We start from the raw sequence: 14043 nt of genomic DNA, 5'->3' as shown, positions 1-14043 counted from the left end.
TCGTACCTTGTGCCTGTGACGCTCGGCCATCTCTCTGCCTCCGTGGATGGTGATGGGCCATCCCCACCATATCCCCAGACATCCCCCCCCCCCGCCCCCGGCAGCCTCTGGTGGCTGAGAGGGACTGTCCTCTTGTGAGTGTACTGCTACTCTCTTCCCCGCCTGGGATGGAGAGTCTAGGCATCCTTTACCAGGAGGCCGGAGGTGACTGAGGCTCCTGGGTCACCCCAGTAGGTTGCACCATGTAGATGGTTGGCTTGAGCCCTGCATCAAGCAACCAGCAGGGCAGGAGAAGTGAGGGTGTCCTGGGTTCCTGATCTTCTTGCTTCCCCATATCCCCCCAGTAGCTCTGTGGCTGCCCTCCCCCATGGTCACTGTCCAGTAGCTCTATGGCTGCCCTCCTCTGTGGTCACTGTCCAGTCTGGAGTTCTATTTTGATGCCATGAAGACACTTTGTTTATATATAATGTTTATATATTTTGAAGATTTGTGCCAACAGAGTATATTTAATAAAATTTTAAATATCTCCTGCTTCTTACTTCTTCAACTCTGGCTCCACCTCCCACTCTATGAACTTCAGCCCTAAACGGGGTCAAGCTACTTAGCACTTTTGTTTTTAATTTTTCTAGATAAGGTTTCTCATTGTAGCTCTGGCTGTCCTGGAACTTGCTCTGTAGACCAGGCTGGCCTCTCTGCTTCTGCCTCCCAAGTGCTGGGGTTAGAGGTGGACAGCACCACTGCATGGCCACTATTTGGTACTATAAAAAGCATTTTGTGTATGGGTGCTTTGCATAACTGTGCATGCCTAGTACAGGAGGAGGCCGGCAGGTCCTTAGTCTAGACTTACAGATGATCACATGGGGTGCTCGCACAACTGGGTCATCAGCAGGAGCAGCCAGTACTCTTCACTCTGAGCCATCTCTCCCCTGGCTATCCTTGTGAAAGAGAGTTGAGGATTGCAGGTGTGTTGTCCACATGCTCTGTGCATCTTTCTGTCCATAGATGTAAATGTGACACTGGCTACTGGGGATGAAATTGATGGCCAAAGATGGAACATTAGACTGGGGCAGTAGAGCCCCAGCCTAGAATCCCCCAGTGAGGGGCTGGGAGCATGGCTCAAGGGTGGAACACTTACTATACAAAAGACCCTGGGTTTCTTTGCCAGTAAAAAAAGATAAGGATCCAGGAATACAGTAACCATGTAGCTAAATCTGCCAACAACATGGCTCGGATTTATTTAATATCTGAGAAATATAATCCAGGCTGGCTTCTAGGTCTTGCATAGCACTGGCTGGCCCAACTACCTCTGGAGTCATCAGCTATACTCCATCATGCTCAGCAAATGGGCATCGGCCAGAAGCCTAGGGACCTTGCTCTGAAACACAGCTCAGGCCCCAGTCAGGCCTGAGCCATATAGCTGAAGGAGGTGGGGCCCTCTACGTTGTGCGCCCCTACACTCTGAAATCCACAGCAGAGCATGGGCATCCCCAATTCCCATGAGACTTCCACAAGGTCCTGCAGCCCTTGTCAGGGTCAGTTTGGGAGGCAGGGACTCCAGATAGCCCTTCAAGGACATCCTGTTGATTCATAACACACACACACACACACATACACACGTCAGCCATACTTGCTGCAGTCATGAAGGCCTGAGTTCAAGTCCCCAGAGCCCACATAAAGTGGGACAGCAGCACTAGTCTATAATCCTAGCACTCCTACAGCAAGGTGGGAAGAGGAAACCAGAGACTCCTTGGAGCCTGTTGGACAGCCGACCTGAGGGACTCAGGTAAACAAGAGACCCTGTCTCACAGTAGAAGGCTAGGATCTGCATGCTAAGTTGTCCTCTGATCCCTGCTCTCACACATGGACCTATTGTATCATACACAGCACCTGTGCTCACAGCACATAGGCAGTCACACTCCTAAGTCCTCTTAGACAGAGACTCAGAGGCTCAAGGCTCTGACTGAGCACTCTTGAACATGACTGGGCCAGACCACACTGGCAACATGATAAGGCAGCATTGCAGAAGCCCTCCTTTTTTATTCTCAATACACATTTTACATATGTAGGAGGGTCATGCATATCTCATAAATACACATGTACACACACTAAGTCATAGCAAAAGGACAACTTTGGAGTTGGAGGTGACCCTTAGTCACCAAGACCTCAAAACACAGCAGTCATCCTCACAGCTTTGGAGGATGGTGACAACCTCTCCCCTCTCTTCCCTTTCAAGCCTCCCCCTGGCCCCCCTTTTCTTCTTGTTCTACACAGTCTTGTTACTAGTCTAGGCTAACCCTCTTACCCCAGCATCCCAAGTGTGCTGGGGAGACAGGCATGGAGACTCTTGTCTCTCCCTCCTGGGGATACTGACAGACGCCGGGGCTATATGGATGCTGGGCTAGAGTCCCACCCCTAGCTCTCCTAGCCACCTCGGATCTTCAGGTTTCAGCTCTCCCAGGCCCCTCTCACTATCCAGGTCTCCCCTGCTCATCCCCCCAGTCTCTGGGAGATTTCTGTAAAAAGTGCCCGCCCCCCCCCACACACACACTTGGGGATCATGGCCCAGGGGAGACTGCTTCAAGGGGTTTATGATCTAGGCACTGAAGTGAGAGAGATGGTAGGGAGTTCCCACACCAACCCTTATGTCATCTAGGGGCACCAAGGCACACACACAGGGGACAGTCCCAATCCTGGTGGGCAGGAATCAGACACTAGAGCCTAGTGCCTTCCTGCTAAGAGGCTGTCAGGTGCTGGTGGAAATAGAGGCCGAAGAGGCTGGAGAGCAGCTGGCAGGCAGCTGTCCACCAGATGATGTAAGCCAGCATGCCTCTGAGGAAGAGGGGCGTGAGCAGGCCACCCAGGATCCCTGCAACCTGGGCTGCAGTCTGCTGGGCCTCGTCTCCTGCAGGGTCTACAGGGATCAAAGCCTCTGAGGGCTGGGATGGGGCCAGTGGGGGAGGAGTAGAGCTCAGGGCCCAAGAGTAGCCGCCTGCAGGAGTGAAGAAGGGAATTATAGGTGGAGACATAATGGTGGGAATCTAGAGGCTCTCACACCCCGCCCACACCTAGGTTACACCCCACAGGCCTTAGGGGGCCTCCATCCTCCCCTGTCTGTTGGCCCTGCCTATGGGTCTTAACTGTAGCTTTTCCCAAACCCTGCCCTCACTTTTATCTGCTAGCCCCACCCTTACCAGGCCATGTTCCCACCTCTACTTGCCAACTTTGCCCTCGAACAGAAACCCCCCCACCTCCACTTTTATCTGAAGATCCTACCCTTATCAAATCTGTCCCCACCCTCTGGCCCCATGCTCTTTCCCACCAGCCCCTCACCCAGGGTCTTGAGCAGCAGTGTGCAGTGCAGAGTGAAGATGAGCGGGGTCAGGTACTGCAGGCTCACCACAGTCACGTAGCAGTAGACCCGGACCACCTGACGGGGGAGGCAGTGGGGGTTGTAGAAGGGGTGGTCTTCCCAGGGCAGAGACCCTGCGACTAGGCCCCCTCAGCGCCGGGACCATCCCACCCAGGGTGCATACCCGCTGCTGGATTTCGCGGGCCTCAATGCGGCCAGCCTCCTTGCGCAGCTGTTCCACTCGAGCCTTGGCCAGGCACAGGTAGGCCTGCAGGTGTGGCCGGGTTACTGCCAGACGCAACAGGCACAGCGCCACCAACACCCAGAGGCGCAGAGAGTCGAAAGCCCCTTCTGATGGTCTGCAACAAGAGTGAAGCAGGCAGGAAGTCTGGGTGAGCCCTCCTTCCCCAGGCCATGGCCTCAGGCACCCCAAGCCCCTCAGCGCCCCCAAAACGCACACAGAGAAGGTCATGTTCCTTGTGGGTGCCTGGTACAGGAAGTCCCGGGCGACAGGCTTTGTCCAGAGCCACAAGGTGCACAGGGGCGACAGGAAGCTGGTGTGTAGGAGCAGCCTGGGGACAAGCATCTCGGTGGGATCAGGCTCCTGACCCCCAGCCTCTAGCCCAACTCCAATCCTACACCGGGAGACCCGCCTAACTGTAGCAGTGGTCGGTCCGCAGACAGGGTCAGTGCGTCCTGGTGGGTCTGGGCCAGCCTCAGTCCAGGGAAAATGAGGAAGGCGCCCAGCAGGGAGCCTAGCACCGCCAGCCCAAGGCGGATGGCCAACTTGATCACAGGGAGTCTGGAGAGAAGAGATGGTCTCAGGAAACCCACAACTGATCAGAATTTAGCCTTTAGATATTCCCCCTACCTGCACCCACCCCCAAGGTCCAGTCCCCAGGACCTACGTCCAGTCCCAATCCTGCTTCTTCAGAATAGGCTCCAGGTGCTGGGTCATGCTGGCTAGGCCTGGGGAAAGGAGAGGATCAAGTGGCGTCCATTGCTATGGTTTCCAAAGCTAGGCCGACTGGCCTTCCCGCTTGCAGATCCACCTGTCTCTGCCTCCCCAGTGCCAGGGTTTACAGGCATGGGCAGCCAATTTCTACTTTTTACATGAGTGCAAACTGAAGTCCTCATGCTTGCAGAGGCTGTCACACTGGCCCAAGCCCCAGGCCAGACAACCTGTTCTAATGGTACCTGTATTCTCCTGTGCTGGGATACAACCCAGGGCTTCCACATGTGCTGCGCAGGTGCCTGTCTCTGAAGCACACAGAGCCCTGCTAGGACCAGACTCTGCAGGATTGTTCAAGAAACAGAGCCTAGGGCTGAGGAGACAGCTCAGAGGAGAAGGCACCGGACACTCTTCCAGAGGACCAGAGTTTGGTTCCCAAGCCCTGTGTAGGGTTGTTCACAACTATATGTAACTCTAGCTCTGGGGTATCCAATACTCTCTTTTAGTCTCCAATAGCACTATGCGCGCGCACACACACACAAAACATTTTAAATAAATCTTGAAAAAAATACAGGGGTGCTTGAGAGATAGCTCAACGATTAAGAACACTAGTTGCTCTCGAAAAAACAAAAAACAAACAAACAAACAAACAAAAACCAAAAAAAAAAACACTAATTGCTTTTCCAGAGGTTTTGAGTCCAGTTCCTAGCACCCACCCACACGGTGGCTCACAAGCATCTGCAAGATCCAATGCCCTCGTCTGGTATGCATGAAGATATAACACTCACATTCATAAAATAACTAAATCTTAAAAGCAACAAACAAACAAAAACACGGGCTTCAGAGAAGGCTCAGCGGTAAGGAGCCGTTGTTGCTCTTTCACGGGGCACACATTCCCACGCACACTGCGGCTCACAAGCCACCATAACTCCAGTGCCCTCTTCTGGCCTTTATAGATACTGTACACTCCTGGTACACAGACACACATGATGGCAGAACACCATACATATGGAATAAAAACAAATCTTTGAAAACAGTAATAACAGATAAATTTTAGCCCCAGTACTTGGGAGGCAGGGACAGAAGGATCTCTGTGAGTCTGAGACCAGCCAGAGCCACAGAGTGAGTGGGAAAAAAAAGAAAGAAAAAGAAACAGAAAGTGACCTGGGACTCAACAGAGAAGCATACCTACCCGGCTCCAGGCCCAGCTCCAGGGTCTCCTCCCGCACCACCTGCACCAGCATGGCCAAGAGGAGGAAGAGGAAGGCAAAGGAGAGACATACAGAGCGCTCACCACCCTCCTTGGTACTGAAGTACAGCCGGGTCACCATGAGGAACACCTTCCTGGGGATGAGGTTAAGAAAGCCAAGGGCAGGCTGGGCCCTCTTCAGACCCCCTCACCAGGGCACAGACAACCCTGTACTAACTGGCCTTGAGTGCCTGCAGTTTAAACCTGGGATGTGGATCTGGGGGTACTGGTGTTTGGTTGGAGGTGGCCTAATGACCTCCGGCCAATCAGAAATCACTATGGCAGCAGCACTTAGGGAAGGAGGGGCAGTGAAAAGCCCAAGTAGATGTGACATTTGAAAGCTGTGGAAAAGTCGGAGGACAGGTTTTCTTTCCCCCTTAGGGGACAGGGCTTGAGGTAGAACCCCAACCTCGTGTGTGTAAATCCAGGGGCCTCCTCCTGCATGCTCAGGCACACCACCATTTCTCAGCCAAGTTCACGTGCACGGAGCTCTGTGTGTGGCTTTACCGTTTAAGAGCCAAAGACACACAGTGCTTCCATCAGTTAAGCTCAAAACTCTCCTAAGATGCAGCCCCCTGTTAAGGTTCAACTATGAAATGTTTCCCCAGACTCAGAACACTTGGCGGCCAGGTGATCCCTTAAAGGGTCTGTGCCTTCTCAGATTAGGGTCCCCACCATATCTGGGCCTCTGCTTTCCAAACGCCAAGCTAGCCTTGTGACATGCTTTTTGATGCAATGTATATACCAGAAGGTTTGGGCAAAAAGATGTGGTGGCGTGCAACTCTAACCCCAGCAGGCAGAGGCAGGAGGATGTCTGAGTTTAGGGTCAGCCTGGTCTACAGAGTGAGTTCAGGACAGCGACACAGAGAAAGCCTATCTTGAAAAAACAAACTGCCAGGCAGTGGTGGTGCACACCTGTAATCCCAGCACTTGAGAGGCAGAGGCGGGCAGATTTCTGAGTTTGAGGCCAGCCTGGTCTACAGAATGAGTTCCAGAACAGCCAGGACTGCAGAGAGAAACCCTCTCTCGAAAACTCAAAAAAAAAAGAAAAAACAAACCAAACAAAAAAATATGAACCAAATCCCAGGAAGCTGTCCCTGGTTTTCCAGTGGGACCAATACAAGAAAACCAGACTGTGTGTGTACAGTAGCAGTGTAGTGATGAGCGCCTATCACCGAGAGCTGGAGGGTGAGCCAGGAGTTCAAAATCAGGATGGCCTGCATCCTCTGATTCTGGGACAGGTTTATGGCACAGTGGGTGATCCCATAGACAGCAAGTTAGACGGACAGGGAAGCTGGGACCTGAGTCCCACTCACCCACATGCTGAGTGCCAGAGAAGGATACAGAGAGAAGGCCAGAGTGAGCAGGCACCAGAACACAGCGATGTTGGTCTCTTGGACTGGGCCCAGCACAAAATAGTAGGCCTCTGTGAAGAGGTATACACCAACGGAGTACACTGCGAAGTCGACGAACCACTGGTATTCCAGAAAGAAGCGCAGGACTGCAGGGACAGGAGCCTCAGCACCTACTCCAGGCTCTTTCCACCCAGAGCCCCCCTGGGCAGAATGACCCCAGCAGCTGGGGAGGGGACTGGGGACTGGGCTGGGTGTTACCTAGGGCATCCACAGCAGTGAGGGGACAGGTCTGCAGCTGGAAATGGGCATCTCGAGGCACTGACAATGGCTTCTCGTCATGAAGACCATTTGCCCACCTGAGCACACAGGGACAGTGAGAGCTGAGGTCGACAACCATCTCTGGACCTCCTAGAAAGCTTGGGCGGTGATAGCTTGGGAAAGAGCTTTAGCTACATCAGGTGTGAGGGCAGCCTAGACAAAGGGCTGGCCCCGAGCAAATGGCCAGGAGTACAACAAGATGCCAACTGCTGCCACCATGCCCAGCAGCGCTGTGAGTGCGAGGGTAGGCCGTGTCCCCCAGCTGGGAGCCCTTGGGCAGGATAAGGCCTGTCCCTGGACAGGAGGGCATAGCCCTGCCTGGGCCCCATGGAGTCAAAGTGGGGACCACTTACCGTTCCTTCCTGACCCGGGGCCTCAGTTTCCCTGACAGCGCCCGGAGTTCCTCCTCTGACGGGTGTATGTACCGGAACAGACTGGGGGTTGAGGGGGGCAGAGGTCAGGAAAGATTGGCCTAGGGGTATGATGCAAAGAACCTGAATCTGGTCTTGAAAATAGATCACTGGACACTGGCAGAGTTATGGCAGGGGGCAGAGCTGGAGGGGAGGGGGCAGGGCCAGGGCAGGGCCAGAGCTGGGGTGGGGTGGGGGTTAGATCTGGGGTGGGGGTAGCCCTATAGAAAGATGAGCCAGGGTACATGGGTGTACCCAGAGCTAGCGCAGTTCTGGGAACATGGGATGAAGGGAACTGATCAAGCCCCAGGGACCTCGAGAATCAAGGACAACCTATGGGCTGACTCTCTGGCGCCCCAGCCATTTTTCTGAAGAGAAACCACTCCAACAGTATTCTCAGAAGTGGCCAGGCACCAAAACAGGAACAATAGGAGAAAGCTGGATTACAAAAGGCCAGGAGGAGGGGAGTGGGGGTGTGGGCTCTGTTGTCAAGACAGATCCAAGGTGTACTTTAAAGACACCAAAGGACGGGGTTGGAGAGATGGCTAGGTCCTGAGTTCAATTCCCAGCAGCCACGTGGTAGCTCACATCTGATGCCCACTTCTGGTGTGTCAGAGACAGATAGCTACAGTGTATTCATATAAATTAAAAACAAAAACAAAAAAACCCAAGACATCAGGCATAGTTGTTGGCATTTCTCCTAGGCTCTGCCCAACAGCCAACAGCCAGGTACAGGTGTGTGTGTGTGTGTGTGTGTGTGTGTGTGTGTCTCTCTCCTACTCCCTCTCTGTCTCTCTCCCCACGTTCTCCTCTTCCCTTCTTTCTCTCTTCTCTCTTTGTTCTTCTCTGTCCCATTCTTTCTCAGCCTCCAATCCCTTCTTACCCCTTTCCCGTGCCTCATTTTATACTAATTGGTGGTATAGCTGGTACCTCATGGACCCGCTAAGGCACCCTCTCCTGTACACCAGGCTGCCACATTACAAAACATAAATAGTGGGGCATACTTTAGATACCGGCTCTCAGAAGGCCGAGGCAGATGGATGGAGCTCTGTGAATTCGGGCGAGCCTGGTTTACAAAGTGAGTTCCAAGACCGTGCCTAAAAACCTGTGGCTGGAGTTCGATGTCTGAGGCCCCTGTACTGGAGAGTTTTGTGTCAACTTGACACAGCTGGAGTTATCACAGAGAAAGGAGCTTCAGGTGAGGAAATGCCTCCATGAAATCCAACTGTAAGGGATTTTCTCAATTAGTGATCAAGGGGGAAAGGCTCCTTGTGGGTGAGACCATCTCTGGGCTGGTAGTCTTGGTTCTATAAGAGAGCAGGCTGAGCAAGTCAGGGGAAACAAGCCAGTAAGGAACATCCCTCCATGGCCTCTGCATCAGCTCCTGCTCCCTGACCTGCTTGAGTTCCAGTCCTGACTTCCTTTGGCGATGAACAGCAATGTGGAAGTGTAAGCCGAATAAGCCCTTTTCTCCCCAACTTGCTTCTTGGTCATGATGTTTGTGCAGGAATAGAAACCCTGACTAAGACAACCTCCTAAAGCTAAAAAGTGAAAACCAACCTTACAACCTGACTCCACACAATTGCCAGACAGGCACCTAAACATTACACACACAACAGGAAGAATAAATCAAAGTTTAAAAAGTGTAGATGGGCCAGGCGGTGGTGGCCCACGCCTTTAATCCCAGCACTTGGGAGACAGGGACAGGCGGATTTCTGAGTTTGAGGCCAGCCTTGTCTACAGAGTGAGTTCCAGGACAGCCAGGGCTACACAGAGAAACCCTGTCTCAGGGGAAAAAAAAAAAAAAGAAAAAGAAAAAGTGTAGACGGCTAGAGAGATGGCTCACTGTTGGTTAAAAGTGCTTGCTGTTCTTGCAGATGACCCCAACCTCAACCCACCATGCTGGGCCGCCCACAACCATCCATAACTGGCAACTTTCACTTAGGAAAGGCACAAACCACACACAGATACACATGTGATATACACAGTTGAAAAGAAATGTTTTGAAATGCGGATGGGAGGCTGAGGCAGAGGGATTGCCACACTTTCACAATCAGCTGGAACTACAGTATGAGACTCTGTCTAAAAACCACAAAGCCAGGGCTGAAGCAATGGCTCAGGGGTTAAGAGCACCTGGGGTTCCTCCAGGTGACCTGGGCTGGGTTCTCCATCCCCGCATCAGGCAGCTCATAACCACTGTAATGCCAGCCCCAGTGTATGAGTGCACAACCCCACACGAGGAGACACCCCGACACATAATGAAAGAGGAGGGGAAGGGGGAGGAGGGGGAGGAGAAGGGGGAGGGGGAGATATTTTAAAAGGAACAAGCAGCATGCACCATGGGACCACGGCAGCAGGACAGACAGCAGAACATTCCCTTACCTGCCATTGCAGAGCAGCCAACGTGCGAAGGAGCAGTGTGGCGCTAGCCTGTGCATGAGGGTGGCGGTGAACAGAGTCACCACCAGCTGCACTCCAAGGACCGCCTAAAGGGGCAGCTCGAGTCAGAAAGTCTCAAGTGCTCTGATGTAACACAAGTTATTTATAGAGCAGGTGGGTGGGTGGAGAGGGCCAGCCTTGGGCTCTGGTGGTATCTCTCAGAATTCTGTCAGTGGGTATGAGCCAGAGTCTGTCTTCAGAGCCCTAGGCATCCCCAGCAGCTCACCTGGTCCTGACCCCTGCTTCCACCAGCAGAGCCCTGAACCCCTTTCCTGAATACTTCCGTTTGCTTTGTGAGCTCTGGATGTCCCTATGTGGGTAGATCAGGCTGGCCTCCGACCTACAGAAATCTACCTGCCTCTGGTTCACCAATGTTGGGATTAAAGGCCAGAATCAGCACACCCAACTATTTGTCTGTTTAAAGGATGTTTCTTGCCAGGCACTGTGTGTAATCATGGGCTTAATCCTCACATTTGGGAAACAGGTGCAAACAGATGGCCGAGTTCGAGGCCAGCCTAGTCTATAGAATGAGTTCTAGGACAGCCAGGGCTACACAAAGAAACAATATCTGAAAACAAAACAAAACAAAACAAAACACAAGACAGAAAAAAGAAAGAAACAAAGGAAAGAAGGGAGGGAGGGAGATAGGTTGATTTCCTATAGCCCAGAGGCTGGTCTGGATCTCAGAACATAGCTGAAGGTGACCCTGAACTGCTGATCCTCCTGTCCCCACTTTCTGAGTGCTAGGGTGATAGTGTGTACCCACACCCAGTTTGTGCAGTGCAGGGGTGGAGCCCTGTCCATGCTAGTTAAGCACTCTACCAAATGATAGATGCCAGCTCTCCACTCCATCCCAGCAAGAGTTCATAGCACAGCTCCACAAATCTTTCAGAAGGAAGCTAAGTCAGGCTCCAGCCGACACAGCACTCATTTCTGTAATTATCTAATTATATACACTGTGTGCCACTAGAGCTGCCTGCCTGCATTCTGCTTTTATACCCAATTAACATGAAATACAGATCAATATAAAAATAATCTGTCAGCCAGGTGTACTAGTGTACAATTTTGCTTGGTTTTTTTGAGACAGGGTTTCTCTCTGTAGCCCTGGCTGTCCTAGAACTCACTCTGTAGCCCAGGCTGGCTTCGAACTCACAGAGATTCACCTGCCTCTGCCTCCCAAGTGATAGGATTAAAGGCATTTGCCATCACTGCCCATCAACACCAACAAGTAAGACTCTTTGTAAATAATTTTTAACGGGTAAATAGAAAAAAATAAAAGGAGTGGGACACTAGAGAGATGGCTCAGTGGTTAAGAGTACTGATTGCTCTTCCAGAGGTCACAGGTTCAATTCCCAGCATCCATTTGGTAGCTCACAGCCCTTTCTAACTCCACTCTCAGGGAATCCTACATGTCTTCTCTGGCCTCTAAGAACAGCACACACACACACACACACACACACACACACACACACACACACGGTGCACAGACATACATACAAAATATTCATACTTAAATAAAATAATGAAAAATAAAAAAGATTTTAAAAGACAAACAGAAAACCGTGAATAGTGGCACAAGTTTGTCATCTCAGCACTCCAGAGGCAGGAGAATCAGAAGTTCGAGGTCCCCATAGGCTACGAATAAGTTCTAGTACAACCTGGGCTACATGGGACCCTGTCAGAAAGCAAAGACAGCTGCAATCCCAGCTCCCTCACTCCAGACCAGAGCCCTAGCTTCACCTCCCACCGCGTCCTGCACCACTGACTACATGACACTTCTAAATAGCCCGCACGGTTTGGGGGACCCTCTCAGCTCAGCTAGGCCGTTCTCCACCCCGGGAATCCCAGAGGGCCTGCTCACCATGTCCGCTCCCCGGGCGCACAGTGGTACAAGGCTGGAGGCGGGGAAGCGCTGAGAAATCTTGGCCAATTAGAGACAGAATGCTGTTGACGAGCATCCTGGGAAGTCAGTCATCGGGCTAAGAATGGGATGGGTGTGCGCAATGCATGCTGGAAACTGTAGTTTTAGCTGGAGCATGAGGTTGTTTCGTCTGCTGTCTTTTCCTTCTTTCTTTTTTTTCTTTTCTTTCTTTCTCTTTTTGCCCTTGCCCTTGCCGTGTGTGTGTGTGTGTGTGTGACAGAGTACCTATGTAACTTCTGCTGGTCTGTCCTGAAATTCACTCTGTAGACCACGCTGGCCTCAAAGTACTGGGGATTAAAGAAAGCCTGTGCCACCACTACCCGGTTCGTTTTATTTTCTAGTATGAATCTGTATCTTGTGGTTTTTTTTGTATTTTGCACGTAGCTGCAGTCCTTGGAGTCCAGAGGAGGCCAGATCCTTCGACCCTAAAGATACATGTCCTTATTTATGGGCTGAGAAGAGGGCTTGGACTGAACTTGGGTTCCCTGCAAAGCAGTACTCGCTCCTAGTCAACTAACCAACTTTCTAGCTCTCTAGTTTTGTTTTTACTTGGACGTGGGAGGGGTGTGTGTGTGGGGGGGGGAGTTGTTTCTTACTTTGTGTGTGGGAGGATATCTGATACCTTGCTAGAGTCAATTGTCAATTCTCTCGCTATCATGTGGACCCCAGGGGATCAAACTCAGACTTCACAGAAAAAGCCTCAACCCGCTGAACAGGCTTGCTAGCCCTGTTTGGTTTTAGTAGGGTCTGAACTTCTCTATGTAGACAAGGATGACCTTGAGGTTCTGATCCCGCTGTAAAATGCTCAAGTAACAGATGTGTCTCACCATGCCCGGTCAGTGTTCTCACTCACCACGAATGGAGCTCACCATGCAAACGTAATACCTGTGTTGTATGAGCGACCTCCCCAGCTCACTACACCATCACCCCAGTTCAGAGAGTAGCCTGGTGTCTGTGTGTGTGCACGTCACCTCTCTGAGCCACACCCTCCTCACTAGCCAGCCTGGCATAGTGGATCGCATGGCTGTCCACTCTCTTAGAGGGCTAAGACAGGAGCATGTTTTAAGACTAATGACAGCCTAGGTTGTGTAGCCAGACTGAAGCCACTAGAACTTCATATTTTAAGACGGTCTCAAAAACAAAACAAAAACAAAACACAGAAAAAAAAATTAAAAACCAGGGCCGAACGTGGTGGCTCACGCTTTTAATCCCAGCACTCGGGAGGCAGAGGCAGGCAGATTTCTGAGTTCGAGGCCAGCCTGGTCTACAAAGTGAGTTCCAGGACAGCCAGGGCTGCACAGAGAAACCCTGTCTAGAAATAAAATAAAATAAAATAAAAACCAGGAAAGAACACTTGTTAGGTTAATGAGATGTTTCTTTGGGCAAAGGATTTTTTTACCACAATGAGGGCCGGAGTTCCAACCCTAGCACCCACATGGTGAAAGTGAGAGCCATGCCTGCGAGTTGACCTCTGACCTCCACTCCACTCATGCATTATACACTTGCTTCCATCGACATGATAGCAGTTAATGTTTAAAAAGAGGGTGCTGACTAGCCTTAGTGGTTCACATCTCTAACTCCTGTACTAGCCAGACAAAGAAAGTCATTTTTGATAGTTTGGAGCTAGCCTGATCTTCCTAATGATTCAAACATAAATTCCAAAAGGCTCAAACAACAAAGGGGAGATTTGGGCTCATGTAATAGAAAATGCTAGAGTTAGACCCACAGGGTAGGCTGGTGGGGCTTACATGGAATCTAGCACTTGGGGGGCTAGGTCAGGAGGGCTGTGAACCTGAGAGCACCCTGAGCTGGCAGGTCTCCTTTTGTTTTTGTTTGTTTGTTTGTTTGTTTGTTTTCTAAACCAAAGCATCATGTACAACAACCTCAGCCTCAGATACAGCTTAAACATGAACTGTCATCTTAGGACCCTACAGTCTTCCCCAAGCTTGGAGAGAGGGAGGGAGGGAGGTAGGGGCAGCTCTTATCTTGGTTAAGTCCGGGACAGGCCTGGGTGTCTGGCTGTCTTGTGGGCACATTCTCCTAGGATGCT

General features: G+C 51.4%; 1 protein-coding gene across 1 annotated transcript; it reads right to left on the bottom strand.

The window, feature by feature from the left end:
- Positions 1-1189: 1189 nt before the first annotated feature.
- On the bottom strand, positions 1190-11988 carry Tmem161a (transmembrane protein 161A). The gene is made up of 12 exons (XM_021169643.2): positions 11934-11988; positions 10016-10119; positions 7577-7657; positions 7164-7261; positions 6895-7051; positions 5494-5645; positions 4258-4318; positions 4008-4151; positions 3808-3921; positions 3534-3708; positions 3331-3427; positions 1190-2989 (listed from the first exon to the last, which is right to left on the bottom strand). The coding sequence occupies exons 1-12, from the start codon at positions 11934-11936 to the stop codon at positions 2733-2735; spliced, it is 1443 nt and encodes a 480-aa protein (XP_021025302.1). The 5' UTR covers positions 11937-11988; the 3' UTR covers positions 1190-2732.
- Between the last annotated feature and the right edge of the window lie 2055 nt (positions 11989-14043).

Source organism: Mus caroli, chromosome 8 (genome assembly GCF_900094665.2).
Source record: "Mus caroli chromosome 8, CAROLI_EIJ_v1.1, whole genome shotgun sequence".
NCBI classification, from domain to species: Eukaryota; Metazoa; Chordata; class Mammalia; order Rodentia; family Muridae; genus Mus; species Mus caroli.
The sequence above is the reverse complement of the archived record's forward strand: the minus strand, read 5'-3'. Positions and strand labels throughout refer to the sequence as shown.